This window comes from Penicillium subrubescens (genome assembly GCF_028828155.1).
Source record: "Penicillium subrubescens strain IBT 31985 chromosome Unknown utg000010l_segment0_segment0, whole genome shotgun sequence".
Classification (NCBI taxonomy): domain Eukaryota; kingdom Fungi; phylum Ascomycota; class Eurotiomycetes; order Eurotiales; family Aspergillaceae; genus Penicillium; species Penicillium subrubescens.
In genome coordinates this window covers 1,643,941-1,665,020 of record NW_026643160.1, presented here as the reverse complement: position 1 = coordinate 1,665,020, position 21,080 = coordinate 1,643,941, and the positions used below count along the sequence as shown (strand labels likewise).

General features: G+C 50.9%; 7 protein-coding genes across 7 annotated transcripts; 2 read left to right on the top strand and 5 right to left on the bottom strand.

Annotated features, from left to right (window-relative positions):
• Positions 1-178: 178 nt before the first annotated feature.
• N7473_011768 (pepsin-like aspartic protease) lies at positions 179-1,836 on the bottom strand (the record flags this gene model as incomplete). The annotated part of the gene is made up of 3 exons (XM_057157707.1): positions 179-1,176; positions 1,259-1,580; positions 1,657-1,836. The coding sequence occupies 3 exons, from the start codon at positions 1,834-1,836 to the stop codon at positions 179-181; spliced, it is 1,500 nt and encodes a 499-aa protein (XP_057003557.1).
• A 3,761-nt stretch (positions 1,837-5,597) lies between these two features.
• Positions 5,598-6,700, bottom strand: N7473_011767 (uncharacterized protein; the record flags this gene model as incomplete). The annotated part of the gene is made up of 2 exons (XM_057157706.1): positions 5,598-5,708; positions 5,789-6,700. 2 exons carry the CDS (start codon positions 6,698-6,700, stop codon positions 5,598-5,600), a joined length of 1,023 nt encoding a protein of 340 aa, XP_057003556.1.
• Positions 6,701-8,056: 1,356 nt separating this feature from the next.
• On the top strand, positions 8,057-10,291 carry N7473_011766 (uncharacterized protein; the record flags this gene model as incomplete). Its single annotated transcript, XM_057157705.1, has 1 exon — positions 8,057-10,291. The coding sequence occupies one exon, from the start codon at positions 8,057-8,059 to the stop codon at positions 10,289-10,291; it is 2,235 nt and encodes a 744-aa protein (XP_057003555.1).
• Positions 10,292-10,594: 303 nt separating this feature from the next.
• N7473_011765 (peptide alpha-N-acetyltransferase complex A subunit ARD1) lies at positions 10,595-11,743 on the bottom strand (the record flags this gene model as incomplete). The annotated part of the gene is made up of 2 exons (XM_057157704.1): positions 10,595-10,977; positions 11,110-11,743. The coding sequence occupies 2 exons, from the start codon at positions 11,741-11,743 to the stop codon at positions 10,595-10,597; spliced, it is 1,017 nt and encodes a 338-aa protein (XP_057003554.1).
• Positions 11,744-12,744: 1,001 nt separating this feature from the next.
• N7473_011764 (SUR7/PalI family protein) lies at positions 12,745-13,844 on the bottom strand (the record flags this gene model as incomplete). The annotated part of the gene is made up of 2 exons (XM_057157703.1): positions 12,745-13,334; positions 13,403-13,844. 2 exons carry the CDS (start codon positions 13,842-13,844, stop codon positions 12,745-12,747), a joined length of 1,032 nt encoding a protein of 343 aa, XP_057003553.1.
• A 1,029-nt stretch (positions 13,845-14,873) lies between these two features.
• Positions 14,874-16,389, top strand: N7473_011763 (uncharacterized protein; the record flags this gene model as incomplete). The annotated part of the gene is made up of 3 exons (XM_057157702.1): positions 14,874-15,432; positions 15,497-16,096; positions 16,169-16,389. 3 exons carry the CDS (start codon positions 14,874-14,876, stop codon positions 16,387-16,389), a joined length of 1,380 nt encoding a protein of 459 aa, XP_057003552.1.
• A 1,570-nt stretch (positions 16,390-17,959) lies between these two features.
• On the bottom strand, positions 17,960-20,345 carry N7473_011762 (uncharacterized protein; the record flags this gene model as incomplete). Its single annotated transcript, XM_057157701.1, has 2 exons — positions 17,960-18,301; positions 18,369-20,345. 2 exons carry the CDS (start codon positions 20,343-20,345, stop codon positions 17,960-17,962), a joined length of 2,319 nt encoding a protein of 772 aa, XP_057003551.1.
• Positions 20,346-21,080: the final 735 nt, after the last annotated feature.

Sequence of the window (21,080 nt, the reverse complement as noted above, 5' to 3'; positions counted from 1 at the left end):
CCTTTGAATCGCCCTACATGGACGAGTCTGCCGGGGTGGATTATCTACCCGTTACAGTAGATCCGGAAATTGGGTAAAAATTATGTCCATTAACTCTAAATCGAGCAATTGAGATACAAATGTAATCAAATCATTTCTCTAGGATACTGATGACCGGTAACATTGGCAGTCCCTTAACCTACAATGCCAGAAGCAAACCCGCACCCAAGAGCCCAGGCAACAGATGGCCAGGATTGCTAGTCTGCACCGCAGCCCATCCCTTCGAGGTACTAGTAGCGGCGGCACCACCCTTCGCCGTCCCAGTCGCCGTCCCAGTGGCAGTCCCAGTGGCAGTCCCCGTCCCAGTAACATAAATCGTAGTCCCCGGCGCCGCAGCCGCACCCCCAGTAGCAACAGCCCCATTCCCCGTCGCCGAAGTAACAGGATCACGCATCAGGGTCGCACCAGGAACCGCATCAGATCCCGTCCCAATCTCAAGAATATCATCATCGCCCCCATCGTAGTTAGTATTCGCGAGCGAAATCTCATTATTGGCCAGATCGTACACGATATATGCGCTACGCATGAACGAATCACCCATCAGGTTCACGCCCGGTTGACTATATGTCAGACCCAAGATACAATTTCCCTTGGGAAAACCGGGTTGAGCGTAGCCATCGAGCACGAGTTCGCTGAGCGGGACATTGACCTTAGCGCCGGAGAAGGAGAATGTCACGTTATAATCGGGCGTGGGCTTTGTACAGTCGATATAAGCGACATCATCACTCTTGGAATATCCAGCGCCGACTTCTTTCAAAATCGGATCGATTATTTCTTGCGGGAGCGCGATGAAGGCACTTCCGTTATCGAGTGTTACGGCGATGGGAAGCCCGGTTGCGAAATCCTTGGTTCCGCTGGATGTTTTCACGGATATATCTGTGAGCGCGATGGCGAGGGAATAGTATTTGCCATAGAGAGGTAAGACGGGGACGGTCTGCAGTTCGCCCTGGTATCTTGCTTTGTTTACGCCGCCGAAGAGGAGGTTTCCGGTGCCGTCGAATTTGTTTAGCCAGAGGCTGTAGGCGGGGGATTTGATGGCGCCGCTGTTGACGAGTGCTTCGGGGAGGTTGGCGTAGTTGTGGCCTTGGCTGGTTGCGGCGTCGGTGTTAATTGCGTAGCCGATTCCGAGGATACCGTCTGTACGCGGTTCATGGTTAGCACGCTAAAACAGATGCCACATTCTCACAGCAAATCAATTAAAAACCCCGATTGAACGTACGAGGATTCTGACTCTCCTCAGCAACCGCAAACTCCATATCCTTCACCTTAACACCCCCAATAACCAACGTATCGGTCGCATAGTGACCCGCAGCCAAAAAGGCACTGACATAGGTCGCGTTCATCTTATAATCTAATTGCTTGAAAGTAGACGAGTCTTTGCTGTTGAATAAGCCGGTCGATGAGCAGGGATCGTCCTTTGCGGAGCAATAATCGGAGCTGGGGACATTGACCCAGATGTCACTGCTGCCGATGTCGAGACTCAGGGAGAGATTTTGGGGTGGGGTGCCTATGGTGATGTTCACCATATAGTACAGGTTTTGCTATTAGAAGTTTAGTTTATCTCTCTTTTTTAATCATGTGTTTTGCCATTTGCGGCTGCTTGTCTTTCTCTCATACCTCATTGTATAAATCCGTGCTGGCAACTTTAGAACTCCGTTTCTGTAAAGCTTGGGACCGTTCACTACGGGTAACTGGGAGCGCAAAGACAGCCGGATCATCCCGCTTGTGTAGTGTAATTGCATTGGCGCATGGCAGAGCAGCCAAGGTAGCCAGGGACAAGATTGAGGCTCCCCACATCGTTGCCGTCGTACAGATTGCCGATCGTCGTGAAATTCTCCGGATCGTCACGGATCTGCAGCAGGAGGAGTGAACAGTGAAGATCGTTCGTATGTAATTTTTCTAGATGTAGAAAAAGATGAACAGGAACAGGAACAGGGACGATAATAGGGGTAATAGGATAAATAATAAGCGACCCTTTTACCCTGCTTGATCAGCCTCCTGTCCGTGGCCTGCCTATTATTATTTCGGACTTGAGTCATTACTGGCGCTAACGGCTCTTCTAATGATCTTGATCCTACCTTTCAGCAACCCTCCAGTGAATTTGTGGAGTTCGATGTCGAATTATCCACCACTAAGCGCCAATCACCGTCTAGCATAATTTCCCACGCCACCCTAGAGGCAGACTAAGACTCTGGAAAGTTGGAAACCCAGGAACTGCACGGTCCGTGCAAAAGCTTTTCAGTGTTCGGACGATCCTTCCACCGGGTATAATGGATTTTAGATCTAAGTTTACATACAAAGTCTAGACTCTGGTGTCGTTCATGTGCTCAGAGAAAAGGAGTTCGGAAGGAAATCTAAAATACATTCCGGAGTCTGGATGTGTAGAACTCCGGGGAGCCTACCCTAGAGGAGGATGGTACCCGAGGGGGACCGGGGAGGCTGAGCGTGGGGGCGAAATCATCTACAGCCTCTTCTACTGTAATAGCGAGCGCATTATTTTGTGTCTTGGTATGCACTCCGTGCACCACGCTTAGATCTTGTGGCCAATTGTATTGATCTATTCTGGCTTACTTGATTAATCATGCCCCGCTACATGCAAAGGCATGGGAATAACCTATCATCGTCGTCTAGTTTATAGCTAAACTAACCGGGGATTAATCCCTCAGTACATATAACCCCTGTCCTAGCCGTAAGTTGCCGCTCCATGACTCGACTGTCCTCAACTAAGGAAAAGGGTTCGGCTACTTTTGGAGTCCGAGCCTCCCAGGCTGTCTCTCCCTTTGCCGCAAATCTTGACCTTGAAATTGGCTGGTTAAGGTATTGAACAATTAAGAGGGCCCTTATGGCCTACACAGATTACCACGGACGTGGTAGAGGGACGCTTCGAGAGATGTCTGCGTTTGAATTATGAGTAGCAGCGTGAGACATCTGCCTGTGCGTCCGGGATGACAGCCCTATCTCATTTATGTGGATGATATTCTCATCATGAGTCCACAAGGTGCCCCGGAAAAAAGAGACGCTGTTACCAAAGGCCTTGATTATGGTTGTGAAATGCACCTTGCGGAGGAATAATATTGTTTCTGAGGTATTCGTATCCTCGGGCCAAACCAAAAAGGTTAGTGTGGCTACGCGAGGATACTCATCTCTCAGCCATGGCACACCCATCCCATATAGTTTACCTACAAGTTCAGACTCAATGATTCCTGCGACTTACCAAACATCATGCCGATAGAACATACTTACTAACTAGTCACCTAATCGTAAATCTTTGATGCTTAACTAATTACGAACGGCCTCGGGTTGGATTATGTGCCCATCCCATAACCATATTTTCGTTCGCTTTAGATAATTGAGTCTCAATTACGACACAACTAGAACGGCAAAAATACGGATAACAAATCTGCTTTGATCAGCACATTGGGTGCCTTGGCATTAAATTTAGGCAAAATGGAATCCTATGAGTAGAGGTTATCTAATGATGGTCTGTGGCCAGGGCCTGGGGGTAAAGTCCTCGGCCCATTCGTAGGCCCTGGTTAGGTAGAACCAAACAGGACTTCGCGCGAAGCCTTCGCTCAACCGCTTTGAAACCACCTCCAATTTTGTGTAGACTGCTAAATGCATTGGATTTGGATTAACCAAGTATTGACTCAGGGAAGAGAATAGCATCTCTTCTCAGAGCCGCCCAGGAGATTGGAGTGCGTCTTCTCTGAGTGGCGCGAAAGGTCCAAAAAGAGTCCACACAAACAGACATCAGGACAAGAAATGAGCGGAACTTCTCGCTGAAATTTTCGAGGGCTATACAGCTTAGTCTCAACTGTCTCCTTCCTTACAGGTCTATAGTATATGCCCACTCGGTGATCTATAATTAACGTCCTGTTTGAGAGGTTTGAAGAATTTGGGTGGTTCCACAAGCGGAGGGAACGTGCGGCGTTAGAAGTTGTCTCAACAAACACCCTAAATCTGAAACGAAGTATAGCGATCGCGAGAATTCCGGAATTCTCACCTCCAGTTCTTGATAACATTACTCGACCGTGCATGTTCTGCTATGCTCTAGTATGTTGGTCGCAGCCTGTCTCATCCCGCTAATTCACGGATACTCATGATGTTTGGGTTATGTCGTTTGTCCGTGCTTGCAAAGGAATCCTAATAGGGTGAGATACTACTCCTAAATCTTTCTAGTTAGACGTGACTTCAACTTCTGTAGCCCATAATGTCCGGATACAGATCCCCAAAACTATGCATTGAAGCTCTATCTCCAACTTGAAGATCAATGAAGGCTGTGTCCATAGACTGCATCATCCACGGTAAGTCAATAATGCTCGTTAATGTTCTTGCACCTGCCGTGAGATGGATAAGACTAATGCCGGATGAACACTTGATCAGCGAGAGATCTACAATAAACCCATTTCTCCTTAATATGTCTCGAACACCATGACCACCTAAAAATAAGCATCTTCTGCATAAATTGAGTTTGTGATGAACGGTTCGGTGTTCGGGATGCTCAGGCACTAGGGCGAACAACCCCCAGGACCCACTCGGCTAAACACCCGAAACGCCTCATTTTTCGGTCCATCCTGAGGCTGATCTTCTCAATTATTTCCGTACACTATTCAAGAGATATTTTCTGGGCTATATGAAGACGATTCAGAAGGCATTTGGAGAAATCTTGTGAGAGATAGGAAGTTGAAGACTCAAACTTTGAGACTACTGACTATAGTATAAAGTACATCTACTCTAACGCTGTATAATTTTTGATTCAACTTATTTTGAATCCTAGGATGGAAGCATTATCTACGAATTCCGAGCCATGAGTTATTTAAAAATAACATGGAATGAAGAGACAATAGGGGAACCGGTTCTGCAAATCGCGGCAAAATTGATTTCCCAGGTTTGAGTGTGAGACCGCTGAGCTGCGAGCCGTAGTCTTCCCCGGTTGAATACAGGGTGCTGGCTCTCGAAACCGACTAGTTCCACGAATATGCACATAGGTTGGTGGGCCCATTTTTTAGCTTATGGGAGAAGGGTGCTAAGCCTGGTTTATGTTTATGTACCTTTGGATATGTATGCTACTAACGATGTTTACCTCAACCTTCATGTTTGTTTGCATAACTTCATGATGACATACTAGAGATCCAACCTCTGATGGATGAAATTGATCCTTTTCGTCAAGTACCATGTCACCTTCTGAATCCTCGGGTACAGGATGATCGGAGTGAACGGGAAAATATGTCAACCACGGTTCCTTGAAACAGGATGCCATGAGACATGGGGACATTCGTTTCACTAAATTAGCACGACACAAAATCAGTTTCTTCGACATCACGTACAGGCTTAGATTTCCGAGCCATCACGGAATCATCTCTCAGACCGGGCACTTCGAGAACTATAAAGATGGTCATCTATCCACGGTCAATTGTAATCATCATCACCAACCGTCTTTCGCTTCAGTTGACTGGCTCAACTTGACAATCTTTCAATTTCTTTCTTCTCATACCTTCTTTCATTCTTTTCGATCTCTCAGAGTTGACTCTCGCTCTCTTCCCCTCAAATTTTATCTTTCAATCAACATGAAAAATACCGTCATTCTCATGCTCGCGGGCACTGCCCTCGCGATGCCCGTCACCAAGACCCTCGAGGCTCGCAAGCCCTGCCTGTTCCTTGATGGACTCCTCAATGGTGAGGGTAGCGGCTCTGGAAGCGCTGAATCTTCCGCGAGCGGTGGCCTTAGCGGTGGCCTCAGCGGTCTTACGTCCATCTTCGGCGAAGGCAGTGCCTCTGGAAGTGGCTCGGCTGATTCTTCTGGTGAGGCGTCGGGCGAGGCCTCTGGCGAGGCTTCGGCTTCCGGCTCGGGATCTGGGTCTGCGAGTGCTGGACTCAGCGGTGGTCTGAGCGGACTTGGTGGACTTGGATGGGGTGGTTTCGGCAGTGGATCGTCAGGCCTGGGCGCTACCGGGACTGGTTCAGTTGGTGCTAGTGCAACTGGTGGTGCCTCGGGATCAGGCAGCGCTTCCGGCGGTATTTCTGGTGGCGCATCAGGTGGTTTAGGCGCTTCGGGTACTGGCTCTCTTGGTGCCTCGGGGTCGGGAGCTGCTTCTGGCGGTGCTTCTGGCGGCGCATCCGGTGGCATTTCTGGAGGATCTAGCGGCACTACTACCGGTGGTGCTTCGAGTACTGGTTCTCTTGGTGCTTCGGGATCAGGAACCGCCTCAGGCGGCGCATCCGGTGGTGTTTCCGGAGGAGCCAGTGGCACCACTTCGGGTGGCCTGGGTGCTTCGGGCAGTAGTTCTCTTGGTGCATCTGGATCAGGCACTGCTTCAGGCGGTATTTCTGGTGGCTCGTCCGGCGGTGCATCCGGTGGTGTTTCTGGTGGAGCCAGCGGCACTACTTCCGGTGGCCTAGGTGCTTCGGGTAGTGGCTCTCTTGGTGCCTCTGGTTCGGGAACTGCTTCAGGTGGTGTTTCTGGAGGGGCATCTGGCGAGGCATCTGGCGAAAACTCTGGTGAAGGCTCTGGTGAATCCGGAGTGAGCGCAACTGGTACAGGTGGTGCTGAGGGTAGCACATCTGACACTGGCTCTCTCGGCGCGAGTTCTTCGAGCACCTCCTCAACCTCGGACTCCACGGGCTCCGGTGATTCCACCTCGGGCTCTGCTGGCTCTGGCATTTCTGGCTCTGGCTCCACTGGTGTTAGCGGTTCCGGATCTGGTCAAACTGGCTCAAGCGTCTCTGGTAGTGTAGGCGCTGGAGCCGGCACTGGTACGGGCACTGCCCCGGAGACATGGAGCACCAGCATCAGCATTTCTTTCCCTGGCGTGACGGGCTCAATCAGTGGTTCGGCATCTGCACAGGCTGAGGCATCTGCTCAGGCTGAAGCTTCCGCTTCTGCCAATGCAAGTGCTAATGCGAGTGCCAACGCCTCTGCGAATGCCAACGCTTCGGGCTCGGCCTCTGCGGATGCTTCCGCGAATGCCTCCGCTAATGCATCTGCGTAAAATTCGCGATCTCGACGTGGATATGCAGCTGTTGGCTTGATAATAAATTATCTTCAAATGAAACAGGCCGCTGCTTGGTGGAAATGCCCTTGGCAATCGATCGACCTTGTCTTGGAAGAATGTTTTGGATTTCCTGTTGGTTTTGTCACCGTGTATTTAGTATCAGATATTCGGGTGCGATTGACGCACATATACGCTCATTATGTTTTGCAAGTCAGACTGAACTAGTCTGCTCAATTAATAAATCATCAATTTTCTTCTTTGAGCACTGTGTTTAGTAGGGATCGGACTAACAGAGGGTGGGTGGTTATGGAGTATGAGGATGTCAAAACAGGGTTGCGTGGATTGATTGGTTGATGGGTTCTAGAAGGGCGGTCTGGAGATCTCCTTCCAGCAAATCAACGATTGGCCAATCAGGTGCCACCTGAGCAACAGCGGAAATTTGACAGGCAATTCGGCTTGATATCTTTCAGAGGATATTTCTAAATAGCTCTGATATTATCCTCGGGCTATCAGTCTACTCGGGACAAGTGGAACGAGCTTGAAGTTTTGTTGTGACATCAAACTTCTGGGGTAATTCTGCCGGTCAAATTATGCTTATATCCACATGGAATAGATCATGTGACTTTACAGATATCGACAATCAAGACTCCAATAACCATGTGAACTGATGCAATCATGTTCAAATTTCGTTTAAATCTGCATTGGATAAGAGATATTTACATGAGATTAAATACCCTTCAAAATCTCTCGCTAATTGCTGAAGATCCCTTCTTATGGTGTTTTATTTGATTTCGGACACCGCCAAGGGTGGAAATTCTGCTGCCTTCGACTCCAATTCCCCCCTCCACGTTATCTTATCGTCTTACTACCGTTTGAGTCTCGCCCATCTCACTCGACTATGGAAGATCCGCTGTGATTGTCGGATGTTTCAAGATTCCCGGCTTCCTCACTTGCTTCTAATCTAACCTTGGTGTCTCTGCTTGATCGACAATCTAAAGAGAGGGCCCCCTCGCGCCTCTCGCGCAATGGACCAAGAGGAGGCTCCACCGCCTTACTCGGCCGTTGACCCGTTGCTGGCGCCTGCGAATAGTCGCAGTGGCAACCCCTCGGCACCTTTGCGTGGGAATGTTTCATCTTCGCCAGGTGCTGGCAGCTCCAGCGCTAGTCAATCTGTAGCACCATCCAGGCCAGCTGTTGTGCCTACCCACTTTACTTCCGCCGTGACTTATTTCGAGGAACGGCCGCCAACGGCTTTGGACGAGACTCGGGATCTCCTCCACCATCATATGACGATATACCCCCGCAGCTCAGCAAAAGATTTTCCTCGACGGCCTCGATGCTGGACCTCGGGCGTGGACGATGTTGCCCAGCAGGACTGGGACACCTTCCTGCGATATCTGTTTCCTCCACAATTAGGTTTGGCGGCTGCCTCGCAGCATCTTCCTCGACAGCTGCGCGCTGAGATTCAGCGAGATCGCAAGGACCGACCGCAAGAGACAGATGAGCAGCGACAAGCCCGGATTGCAGCCGTGGTAGAGGAATGGAATCAATGCTTTTTTGAACCACGCGCCGCTCGCATTGACTTTGTCTATGTCGGCGAATCTGATGCAGCGCCCTCATCTGCTCTTTGTCCTCGGTGCTACCCAGCTGCAACTAGGGCTACACAGAGTCCTAGCGCTGCTGGGGTTCTGGAAGGCCAACATGCGGCGAATCCGAATGCGCCGTCACCTGTGCCAGGGCAGCACACACCATCGCCGACTGCCTGGCCTGTCCCTCCAAACCAACACTACCCTTACCCCCCGATGCCGGGTCACTATGGGCCATTTGGAGTGATGCCTCCATTCCCAGCACATGGTCCACCTCCTAATCATCAGCCTCCTCAATACTATCCCCCTCCACCGCCGCCACCTCCAGGTGTTCCGCCATGGCAATGGAACCAGTGGGCTTATACTCAGCCGCAATATGGTAATTCTGGAACACAAAAGACGGGTGGTCCATTGGGGTGGATCTCTTCACTCACATCACAGGCGCAAAAGTACGGTGAACGTTTCGCCGAGCAGGCTCAGCATTATGGGGACCAAATAAGTACACAGGCCATGCACTATGGCCGACAGGTCGAGGAACAAGCATTGGCGCATGGACGCTGGCTTGAGGAGCAGGCACGGCTTCATGGACGCAAGCAAGGTGTACAACCGTCGGCCCCGTACACTTACCAGCAGCCTCCACAGAACCCGGGCCACGCCACAAGCCCTACGCAAAACACAACACCTCCAAACAATCCAAGCCCTCCGGCCCAGCCCCAAGGAAATCAATCTCCAGCCCAAACACCAAGCCAAACCACTTTTGGCACAAACTCAAATCAGACCCGCGACCAGTCCAGCAGTGAAACCAAGGCCGATAACAAAGATCCTATCGTTGGTCGCTCCCGTCGTGACTCCATCAGTTCCATCTCTTCCGAATCCTCACTCAGCTCCATCGACTCCATCTCAACAACTTCCGACCTCGGCCCCTCAGATCTAGCAACCGTTCGTACGCAATTACAAGATCTACACGATAGGCACGACCGCACATTATACGAAGCAGCAGTCGACCTCCGACGACAGCTAGACATCCTGCAAGAATCCCGCCGTGAGGCCAGGGCATCTGGCCGGCAGAACTGGCGCAGTGTTTTGTGCCGACAGCAACCGAACGCCACAGACAGCACTGACTGGGGTCGCTGGGAATCCCCCGAGCAACAAGAACGTCAATCGACAGAGCGCCGCGCCATGAAGGAAGAGATGCGCGCTACCAAGAAAGCATTCCGCGACATCGTGCGTCGCGCGCGTGATGAACAGCGTGATAGGAGGCGTGCGAAATGGAATCATCGGCGCCAGGCCCTGGCTAGCGCAGAGAACAATGCGAAAGATAACACCTTGCTAGACAACCGTATGGGAAATTTGGCGCTTGCCGATACACCCAACCCACTCCCAGTCCGCTCGCAGACGGAACCTGTTTCCTCGCAGATGTCGCAACGAAATCTACCTTCTCGGCCCAATCTAAGCTCGGATGTCAGTGCGCAGGGTACTGTGAATTCATCATCGTCTGCATCGCAGCCACAGTCGCAAATTAGTGTGAACGAATTTTCAGCCGAGCTTCCTGGCAGGAAGGCTAGGCCGCAAGATCGGTTTAAAGAGATGCTGAAGCCGCGGAGTGCGAAGAAGCAGCACAAGCCTTCGGATTCGAAAGATGGGAAGGATTCGAAGAAGGATCCTAGTGGTTGAGGTAGAGCTTTTTGGCCTGGGAATTAATACTTTCTATCTTTTGTATGTATATATTGAAGCATTCGGCGCATATTACGTTTTTACGAGGGTAGGTATCTCGTTGGATGAATTGGGGTGAATGATGTTACGAGTCCATGGCAGGCAGATTGGTATAATCTTCATATTGCACATTCAGCATCATGTACTTCCATTTTTGTAATTTCAAGGTTCAGTGAGGTTCAGTGTCGCGGACATTGTATACCAGCACCATCCTAACTCCACACAAGCTCCCCATCATCCACAATAGATTCCCACACTCCAAGCCTATGACTGCTGACTCTCATTCCTCTCAACCAAATCACCAACACCCAACCCACGACCAACCTTAACCTTAACCAACTTCTCCCCCTCCTTGACATCCTCCTTCTTGCCCAACTCACCAACCTCATCACCCTCATCAGCGTTCTCGTCATCCTTGGCCTTGTCATTCTCCCGGTCCCGCTTTTCGATAGCCTTCCAGTCCAGCCACTGCTTCTGCAGGTCCAATTTCATGGCGTAGGCATCCTCGCCGTCGGCGTAGTACTTGCTCTCGACCTTTTCGACCTCGAAGCCCAGCGTGTCGCGGTATAGACGGAGGGCGGCGGTGTTGGAGACGCGCACGTGCAGGGAGACGTAGTTGGCGCGGTGGGATTCGGCCATTGCGCGCTCTGTGATGAATGTTAGTAAATCAAAATCAAATACCACTCGAAGATGATCTGAGATATGCACGATCAAGCTCGCAATAGCAATCGCAAGCCCCGCAACCCCAGACAAAAAAAAGGATCCGGAAAAAAACTCACGACTCATCCGCATCAACCTCTCCGCAATTCCCAACCTCCGATGCGTCCGCATAACCGACAAACTAGTAATATGCCCATGCTGCAACCCATCCGACGGTTCCTCCTCCATCTTCGCCAACACATACCCGACAACCTTAGGATACTGGCCAGAGATATCGCCCGCCATACCGGGCCCGGAGCCACCGCTCTTGTACCCATTCTTGGGCCGGACGACGGCGACAAAGCTCAGTTGCGGCCATGTCAGGGCGTGGTAGAGGTAGTATTTCAGGAAGTAGTTTTCGGGGAGGTTGGTGATGTTGCAAGTTTGGATGGAGGGGAGGAGGTCGATGTAGGAGGGGTAGGAGGAGAGGGGGACGATGTCGACCATCTTGGCGGTGGAGGTTTTTTGGTGCGTTGGACACGGGAGGGAGGGATTGGGTGTTGCGATTCCTCCCAGGTTGGTGGAGGGTGGCGGGGTGAGATTGAGGTTGGAGGGCAAGGGAGAGTAGGTGGTGTTGAATTGGAGGCTTTTGCGGTTTCGGTGGTGTTCCGATGGCCGCGGGATTATGGGGTCATGTGATTGGTGGGTGTGGGCTGAGCTTGTTACTGTAAGTAAGATAGGGTTGGATGGACAATACTTGGACTGTTTTAGCATTAATTTGATTTTCTTCTGAGAGTAAATTTTTGATTAGAAATGGGATATCCTGGACTAAATTCTAGAATATCATGAAATGGATCACCGGGTATCGTCTCAGGGGTAACAAATTTCAACCCGAGTCTATAAAAAAAATGCATCAAGTTCAGAGATATAACGCCTGGAATTAGTGACAGCTACAGCCGTCCATTAGTTGGGTGTCTCAAAATTTGCTCTCGTTATGGCAGAATCAAGATTTACTACGGAAAGCTTTGCAGTTATTGGGTTTATCCCGAGGAGGCTTCATCATGAAGTATGTATGTATCTTCTTTTGAGATCCATCATATTCACCAGATCCGGTGCCCCTACACATCAAAAAACGTAGCAATGGAGTCGATATAAAAAATTGGTCACCCGCAGGATTCGAACCTGCTCTCGCACCTGGCTAGTTCTCGGATCCTGCGTCAGGTACACCCGTCGCCGCAATGGCAGGAGCGCGCCTTTACCACTAGGCCAAGATTTGCTGAAAATACAGAGGTTTTGACCCCTTATAACCCCTCCCAGTTTCCTTGTTATGCTTCATCCTACCGAAGGAAGGACTAGAGCGGGTAAACTACACAGCACCTACCTCCAGGTGGAAGGGCCTAGACGAGACGAGACTGACAATGCTCCTTCCTGTATTGGAAGAATAAACGATAAGGTTGTACTGTAGTCGGTATGGCTTGAGGTAATATGATCGAACGATGGCTGCCACGCTAATTTCAAGTATGAATATGGTATGATTTTCTCTATGTATAGATCATGAATTTTGCACTTGGGTATGTATCTAAATGGAGTCATGAGAACTGAAGCCCATAAGAGGGCCGGCACGCTGTCAAACCTTGCTACCCAAAGAAAAACAAACATAAATCCAACCAAGAGGGAAATGGAATACACCAAACCTGACAAAACACTAATGGCAGACTCGACTGGGACATCACGTCGAGTCCGCAATTATGGACATGCACAAAAACCCCCAAGAATTAATCCCTAGTTATGGCGTGAGGCGCCTGAGCATCCACCGGTGTGTCAGAGGCACTGTGCTGCACAGAGCTCTTCTCCCGCAAATCAATACCCTGAGCCTTGAGCTGCCTCCGAGCCTTGTGACCACCACAGCACGCCGCACAGCAGGAGCCGAACTGAACGATGAATGCCACCAAGCTGAAGCCCGAGGCAATCCACATAAAAACCAGCATCTGCTTGCCGACGTGTGCCTTGATGTTGAGGCTGGGGTCGGCGTTGGTGAAGACGTTGGCGAAGATGATGAACATGACTGTTGCAACAGCGGAGGCGACGATAGTGACTAGCGCAGTGAAGAAAGCTAGAATTAGGAAGGGGAATGCTCGCAACAGGACGAATGTGCGACGTCGGTGGGGTGGGTTTCCTGAGGGTGTAACCTGGCCACCGGAGACCCATGACTTGATGGATTGCGGGGGTCGAGAGGAGACGGCGAAGGGACTGAGGAAAATCATGACAAAGTTTAAGACTGCTGCTGCAAGGAAGAGGCCGAACATCCAGTGTGATGCGACCTTTGCAAGGTGAAGAGGTTCTTGGATGTCGCTGGGCAGGGCGACTGTTGGAAGAGCGGTTAGCATCAATTGAACCTTTCAATCTCAAGATAGAAGATAGAAGTAAACATACTACTTGCGCCTGCCAGCAGCTCATTCAAAATAATATCAACCGGGTTAAATGCATACAGGGTCTTCGGTTTCGAGCAAGCAGTAATCCCCTCATCGTTATAGCCCTCGCAGAAACCCCACAGGCCAACCTGGTAGAAATCATGCAAGCCAATGGATCGGGCAATGGAATTGATCAAGACGGCATTGGGCACGGATAATGGGATAATGTTGGAAAGGTCGAGGTAGAGGAAGTATGTACTGCGCAAAACCGGCTTATTGGCGACATTGCCAATAACCACCAGCACCAGAAAGATCCAGGCGATTAGGTATAGCAGGGAACGTAAAGCGCGGTGCCAATGAACGGTAGATTGGCGTCGACGAGCCACGGGCCGATCTGGAGAGGCGCGACGGAAGAAAGGAAGGTGCCGTTTGCCATTGACGGGAGCATCCGTCCCGTCGGCCATGATTGAGTCGACTGAAGAGGACGGTGCGATGAAGAGCGAAAAGAAGAGAAGGGGGAGAGATTCAGGGAGAGTCTGCGATCGGTTAGGATAGTGGTAAAGAAGAAAAGAGGCAGTGATAAGAATGACGTTTAGGCACCCATAAACTTGGGAAAGCAAAAGAAGGTAAAGCGAAACAAAAAAGCCAGAGTCTGGGCCGGAGATTTTTACCAGATCGCAGCAGGCCAGCAGCCGCAGCTTCTGTATGGAGTCGAAAGTTTTTCACTGCCTTGCCAGCTTGCAGAGAAGAGGGCCCAGGTCGATCTGATCCGCAGCAAATCGTTACCCGTACGAGTACGGGTGTCGAGATCCACCAAATCCCTGAAGCCCAAAGCTCCCGTGGGATCGTCAGTGGCTTGTCGCTAGTCTCCGTATGCCCCGGCGATCATGCAAGCGTGTTTGCCGACCGGAGGCTATTTGGACCTTGTCGCAAGGACGTTGAATATGAATTGGCATAGAATCATAACAGAAATCGCTGGATCCAAATACGTCAGTAAGATTGACTCTGGGTAAACAGGGATTGCCGTACCTTTGGGTACCATTCACATGGATAATAACCCTTAACGCCGAGACCCCCAGAACATCTCCAAGGGAGCGTGTCTCAATGTCTCAATGCGCCGTGGTGGAGATCCGCAAGCCTCAACTCAATTGGCCCATCACCCAGCAACACTGGCTGGCAACGTCATCAAACACTGCGCCCTTCCCCACCAGACCCTGGTTGGGCCAAAAATTGGAGACTGGGTCGAGAGGGTTCCGCTGATAGTCCGGATTATTAGTTGTACTGATTGCACCTGGCAAGTTGTTGGAGGATCTGGGCGGAGAAAAGAATCAAGTCGGCACTTTCCTGCTCGCTAGGCAGAGAGACAAAAAAACATTGTCCATTGAAATCCTCCCACTCACTGGGAATATCACTCGCTTTCTTCTCTAGATACTTACCAAAACAATCCCTCCCCCTTCCGCCTCATTCTCGTCGTACACGCGACACCCTTCACCATGAGGTGGTCATCATTAGCCCTGGCCCTCCTCGCAGGAGTGGTCACTGCGGCCGACACAACAACTTCCGAATCATCTACTACCAGCAAGTCCGATTCTTCGACATCAATTGACCTCTCGAGTGCATCTACCGTGACCAACCCATCCACAGTCGCCTTGCCCTCTGGCAATTATATCACCTATAGCACCACAATTACCCTGGACAATGGCAATTCCTCCGTCCTGGTATCCACGACAGCCGCGCCGAATGCGACGACGACCTCGGGCAACCAAACCATGACTACCACATCCGACTCCCTCACAGTTCTGATAGGCGGCGGACACACAACAACCCTCGGCAATGGAACTATGAATGCGACGGCCACCGCGTCGTCCACCTCGACTCAGACACCAGTCGTCAATACTCGCCCGTGCAACAACTATGCCGAATTTTGCGCGCGCAACTATTCCAACATCACCATGGTCGCAGCTCACAACAGCCCATTCGTGCGCAAAGGCAATGCTGCCGCTAACCAGGAACTGGATGTGACGGCGCAACTCGACGATGGCATTCGCATGCGTAAGAATCCTCTCAAGAAAAGCTTCCCGACTTTCAGGAACTGCCCTTGCTAACATCTTCACAGTTCAATTCCAAACCCACTACCAAAACGGCACCATGATGCTCTGCCACACCTCCTGCGATATCCTCAACGTCGGCACCCTCGAAGCCTACCTCACAACCGTCGCCCAATGGATGCGCAAAAACCCCTACGACGTCGTCACCATCCTAATCGGAAATTACGACTACGTCTCCCCGCAAAACTTCACCGACCCAATCAAGAACTCCGGCCTCTACGATCTAGCCTACACGCCCCCCAAGATCCCAATGGGTCTGGACGACTGGCCCACCCTGTCAGAGATGATTCTCACCGGCAAGCGAGCCGTCTTCTTTATGGATTACCAGGCAAATCAAACAGCCGTCCCGTGGTTGATGGATGAATTCTCGCAGATTTGGGAGACGCCTTTTTCGCCGACGGATGCTAGCTTCCCGTGCACGGAACAGCGACCTCCTAATTTGTCGGAGAAGGATGCGAAGAGTCGCATGTATATGGCGAATCATAATTTGAATTTGGAGCTTAATTTGGGCTCGTTTAGCATGTTGATTCCTAACACTGCTACGATTAACCAGACTAATGCTGTGAATGGCAATGGAAGTCTGGGGTGGATGGCGAATAACTGTACCCGTGAGTCTCTCCGCCATCCTTCTTCTTCCATACACCCGTTCTTGAACCTGGTTTTTACTAACGCTGTTACAGGTGACTGGAACCGCCCACCCAACTTCCTACTCGTCGACTACTACAACTACGGCAACTTCAACGGCTCCGTTTTCGAAGTCGCCGCGGAGATGAATAACGTTACTTATAACCGTACTTGCTGTGGCCAAGAATCTGCCGCTGTGCCGGGTATGTCGACAGCTAGCTTCTCAACGATGTTGGCGATTGCGGCTGGTGTACAGATCTTCCTATCTGCATTCTGATCTTGGATGACCTTTTATGACATAATTTTTGTTTTCTTTGTGAATCTCATTTTTGGGTGGGATTGACTGCTCATTGGCGCTTGATTATGCTTTGGGACTGTGTAAATACATAATTTAGATTTGAATGTCGTGAATAACTTGGACTCGTCTTTTATTTTTTTCAATTGTGCCCAATAGGTATTAGGTTTAGCAGACCCAAGTCAACCGTTGTGGAGGCCATCCGAGATAGTTTTTGAGGACCTCGCTCTGGGTATGGCCGGAAAGAAACAGTGGCTGATTTGCAGGTGTGTTTGTTGAGTATGTAAATTCCCAAGGAAACTGACTGTCAATTGGATGAAGTAGGAATGGTGGTTTCATCCGTGGTTCCTGAAACGGGTAAGACCCATGGACGGACGAGATATGCACGTTCCCAAATGGGAGCTTAAAATAGGCAATGTGATTATGGGCCAACCTTATCTTCGATAACCTTATTACATTACCGCGCCGGTACCTAGTCTGTTGATAAAGATTCACTACATCAGCCATAGCAATTACTACGAGTGGCATATGCTGGACGCCCAAGTGTACCCACTGGTAGCCATGAGAGAGGACTGTGGGAGCACCCATATAAAACCAGTGGGTATAAGTCCGGGGTACACCAACCACCTCACGAACCACAATAAGAGCAACGACAATCCCTTACAAAGACTAATCAATATACAAAGTGAAGAAACAAAAAAAAAGAGACCCATCCAAATCCTCGAATGGCAAACCACTACCCCCTCAAAGAGGTGGCACCTGCAGGTAAACGTCGTGGCCCCAGGGACACTTGCGAACGGTCGTGGGGCCTTGTGCTATTAAGGTCTCGAATCCACGCCTACTTGGAAGGGATGATACATCAGGTACGTTAGGTATCAGCAAACCAAGCGCTCTCCCGTTCGAGCTTAGACTACTTGAGGGATTGGTTAGTATTTTGGGGGTTGTTGTATCGCTATTCTGTTTGATGATTGCTTATTTGGGAAGGGGTGTGTGTAAGACTCGATGTTTTGTGTTTTATGTAGGCCCTTAGGTCTAGCTTCGAGGGATGGGGGATTTGGGCCTATATTGAACTCAGGTTTTACCAGATATTGCTGATATTGTGGGTCGTAGGTAACGGCTATTGCTGTGAGATGTAATGGTAGCGCTGACGGTGAAGATGAGGCATATGTTGGGTTATTATCGCTGATTTTTCGCAAAGTATAGATCAAAGGTTCTAATCGATGGTACTACAAGCATAGTCTCAACATAATACTCAGGACCAGATGACTCGCAAAGTGACGGGATTGATTATTAGGTCGTTGTGCCCGCCAGAAGTGCACAACTATGGAGGATTTGCTATGATGCCCTTCCACCCTCTCTGTGCATCACGGTTGTCTTTTTGGTTTTTTTTTCCCCTTTGATCAAGCCTCCCTCCCACCCTCCCACCCTCCCAGCACAGCAAAACGATGACGAGCCTCCGACAGTATCCCTATCCCCCTCCCGCCCTCCATCCCTCTCTCCAGCCCGCTCCCCTCTCTTGTCTCCACCAGTCTCGACCCCTTCAAGCACCCCCCTACTCCGGCGTCTTGCCGCGGGCGAGGGACTCCTCCAGCATCCGAGCGAACTCATCAAAGTCATCGTCATCAGAGATGCTGTGTGGGGGAGTATCACTCTTGGCCTCGATGTCGGGGCAGGAAGGGCCCGAAGGGGGCGAGGTGGTGCTGTTGGCGGCGATACCCTCCTCCTCCGGGGTCTTGCCGCGGGCCAGGGGCTCCTCCAGCATCCGAGCGAACTCATCAAAGTCATCGTCATCGGTGATGCTGTGTGAGGGAGTATTGCCCTCGGCGGCAACCGGGGAAGAGGAGGGCACACAGGTGAGCGGGGACAACGGCCCCCCCAGGACCCAGCGCACGTGCTAGACAGAAAACATCTCAGGTTAATGCAACAAGATCAGACGAACACGGCGAACAGGACAAAAGTACCTTCTTGGCTTGGACGTGCCCGTAGCACTGTGCCCAGGTGGTCTCGACGAACTTCTTGCCGAGTTTGCGCTTGCGCTTGCGCGAATTGAGGGTTTTGCAGAGCGAGTCTGCAATCTCGTAGTCCTCGTCTTGGCTGTTGTTCTCATGGAGCCAGGTCAGCTTCTTCTTGCGGAAGCGGGGGCGGAAGTCGGTCAACGGGCTAGGGTCTTGGGTCAGCAGGGGGGTTGGAGATTGGGTATGGGATCCTTGGGGGCTCACTTCTGTGTCTGAGTCGCCGGTCAGGTCGATGACCACGATGTCCTTGGGAGGCACATTAGGAGCAGGCGGGGTGGCGGCGGTGGTGGTGGTGATGGCGGCGGTGGCAGGCGGCGAGGTGGTAGTCATGGTGGGGCCCGTTGCCTGATGAGAAGCAACAAGGTTCCGGGACGGCAGAAAGAAGGGGATGCCGGCCTGCTGTAGGAGGATGGCCGCTTCCTCAGGGGACATTGGCGGCAAGTAGCCGCGGGGGCTAGAGAGGATGGAGTTGGTGTAGTTGGTGGCCATTGTAGCGGGCTCACCAGGTGGAGAAGGAGCGGAAAGAGGTGTTGGAAGATTTGGTGGAAGGTCTTCCAAAAGAGTCGAGGGAAGATCTGTGGGACGATCTTCCATAAGAGTAGGTGGTGAGAGAAGAGGTGGCGCGTTGGTAGGTGGTGAGTGAGTAGGCGGCGCGAGAGTAGGTGATGAGACAGTAGGTGGTGCGGTAGGTGGTAAGCAGGTATGAGTAGGTGGTGAACAGGTATCCGAGTCAGGAGATTTTTCAGATTGTTCACAGTGGTAGGTAGGGGCTTTGAAGTTTTGGTTGCCAGATCTGAAGGTTTGGGTTGGAGAAGAGATGGAAAGAGGAGAAGACGGGGAGGGGATGGAAGTATTTGAGTTGGAGGGCCGGGTCGCTCGAAGGTAGGCAGCATACAAGACATTGAATGCCTGGGACAATTGCTCGTAGCTGCTTTGGATATTGTTTGGAGGTGAGGTGAAGGCAGCCGTGGGTACCTCTGGGGGTGCCTGTCCAGTGGAGGGTGGGGGGAACGTGGTCGCTTGAAGTGTTTGATAGTCCCGAATTAGGCAATTGTGAGTCGTTCCCAAGGCAGCGTATCTATCTTTCCACTCCTGAGCTTCTGCCTTGAGCTGGTCCATCCGATATCGATGATTCGAGGCCAGGCGACGCAACCGTAGGGCTTCTGACTCCAACTTTTGAACTCCCAGCATGCCAGTCTCAGGGTCTACCTGTTCGTACTTGAGCAAGGCATCACGGTACTTGTTCCGCTCGGCGATGACAACATTGAGGCGACGTCGGGAACTGTCCAGGCGGCTTTTGAGAGCTTCATTCGAGTCTGTCTCTCCACCAATCATGCAGTGTAGATTAGGTGTTGATGGATAATACCCGACAGGGGCATATGGCGAGATGTGCTTTGCACTCGACTTGCGTTGAGCGAAAGCCTCGACAGCTGCAACGCGAGCCAAACTCTCTTGGTTGAGTTTGAATGTATTCTTGATCGTAGAGCTAGCTGACGCAGGGGCTTCAGATGTAAGAAAAGGGGAATGGGATGGGATAGACGGAATGGAGCCTCGACTGGTGGGGTGAATATCGGGTGGCTGCGTGAACGTCTCTGCCGCCACCGAGACGTGCTGCTCCTGGTTCTGTCTCTTGCTTGGAGATAGCTCGATATCTCCTTCGAATGCCGCATCGCTGGTGCGCTTCTTCGAGGCATGTTTTGGATCTGTTTGGTGGGCGAGCTTACCAAAGTCGCTGAATGGGTCGAAGTCGTCATCCATCTCGAACAGGGAGGCTAGATCATCCACATCCTCCTCGTTGTTGTTGGAAAAGGGCACCGCCAGCTGAGGCTGAGACCCGGGGGAAAGTGTAAGCCCCAGATCATGATGTGGCTTGCTGGTGGGATCCAAGGAAATAGACTCACGAAGGCCCACGGTATTCTCCATCTTGAGGTAAGATCAAACAGGTGGCGCTGTAGCCGCCCGGCACGGTCTGATAATCAGAATGGTTGAAGGGTTGAATCAGAAGTTCATGAAGTTAAGAGAGGTCTTCAGGGTGGGTGTGTCTGAAAAAGTGTAGAGACGAGTAGGGATGTTATTGTGGTGAAGTTCATTAAGTCTAGCAGTTTGTCTAGAGGTAGGTTGCACTTGCCTGTAGTGATCTTTTTTGTTTACCTGCTCATGTTCTGCCAGCAAAAATGTTTACCGCCTTTACCGTTATCTATAGCACTAAATTGATGACTGGAGCTAGTTTTGAGGCATGATTCCTAAAACTAATGTAATGAACAGGGTTTCTCAATATAATACCATAGCTTGATCGTAGGCACATGATCTTGATAATATGAAGACCCTCGGCTTGCTTGGCAGCTCATACTTTTGTGAATTGTCGTGCTACGTGTATGGTGTATCTCCTTTTAACTGTCTAACCACGCCAACGCGGCACCACTGCCATCTAATATGATTTTACCTCAGCTATGCTACTACACTGCACCCGCCCTTTTTGGACTCATATCCCTTTAGCTACTTCCTATTTAGCTTACCGCCCACCTATTTAAACTGATTTTCTTTGGATCTGATCTTTTCCTCCTGCATCTACCTTACCGCCTCGCCGACCGCCTGCCCATCTAATCTCGGGCGCATTTTATCTAGTTTTATCTATACTATCTGCCCCACTCACCGCCT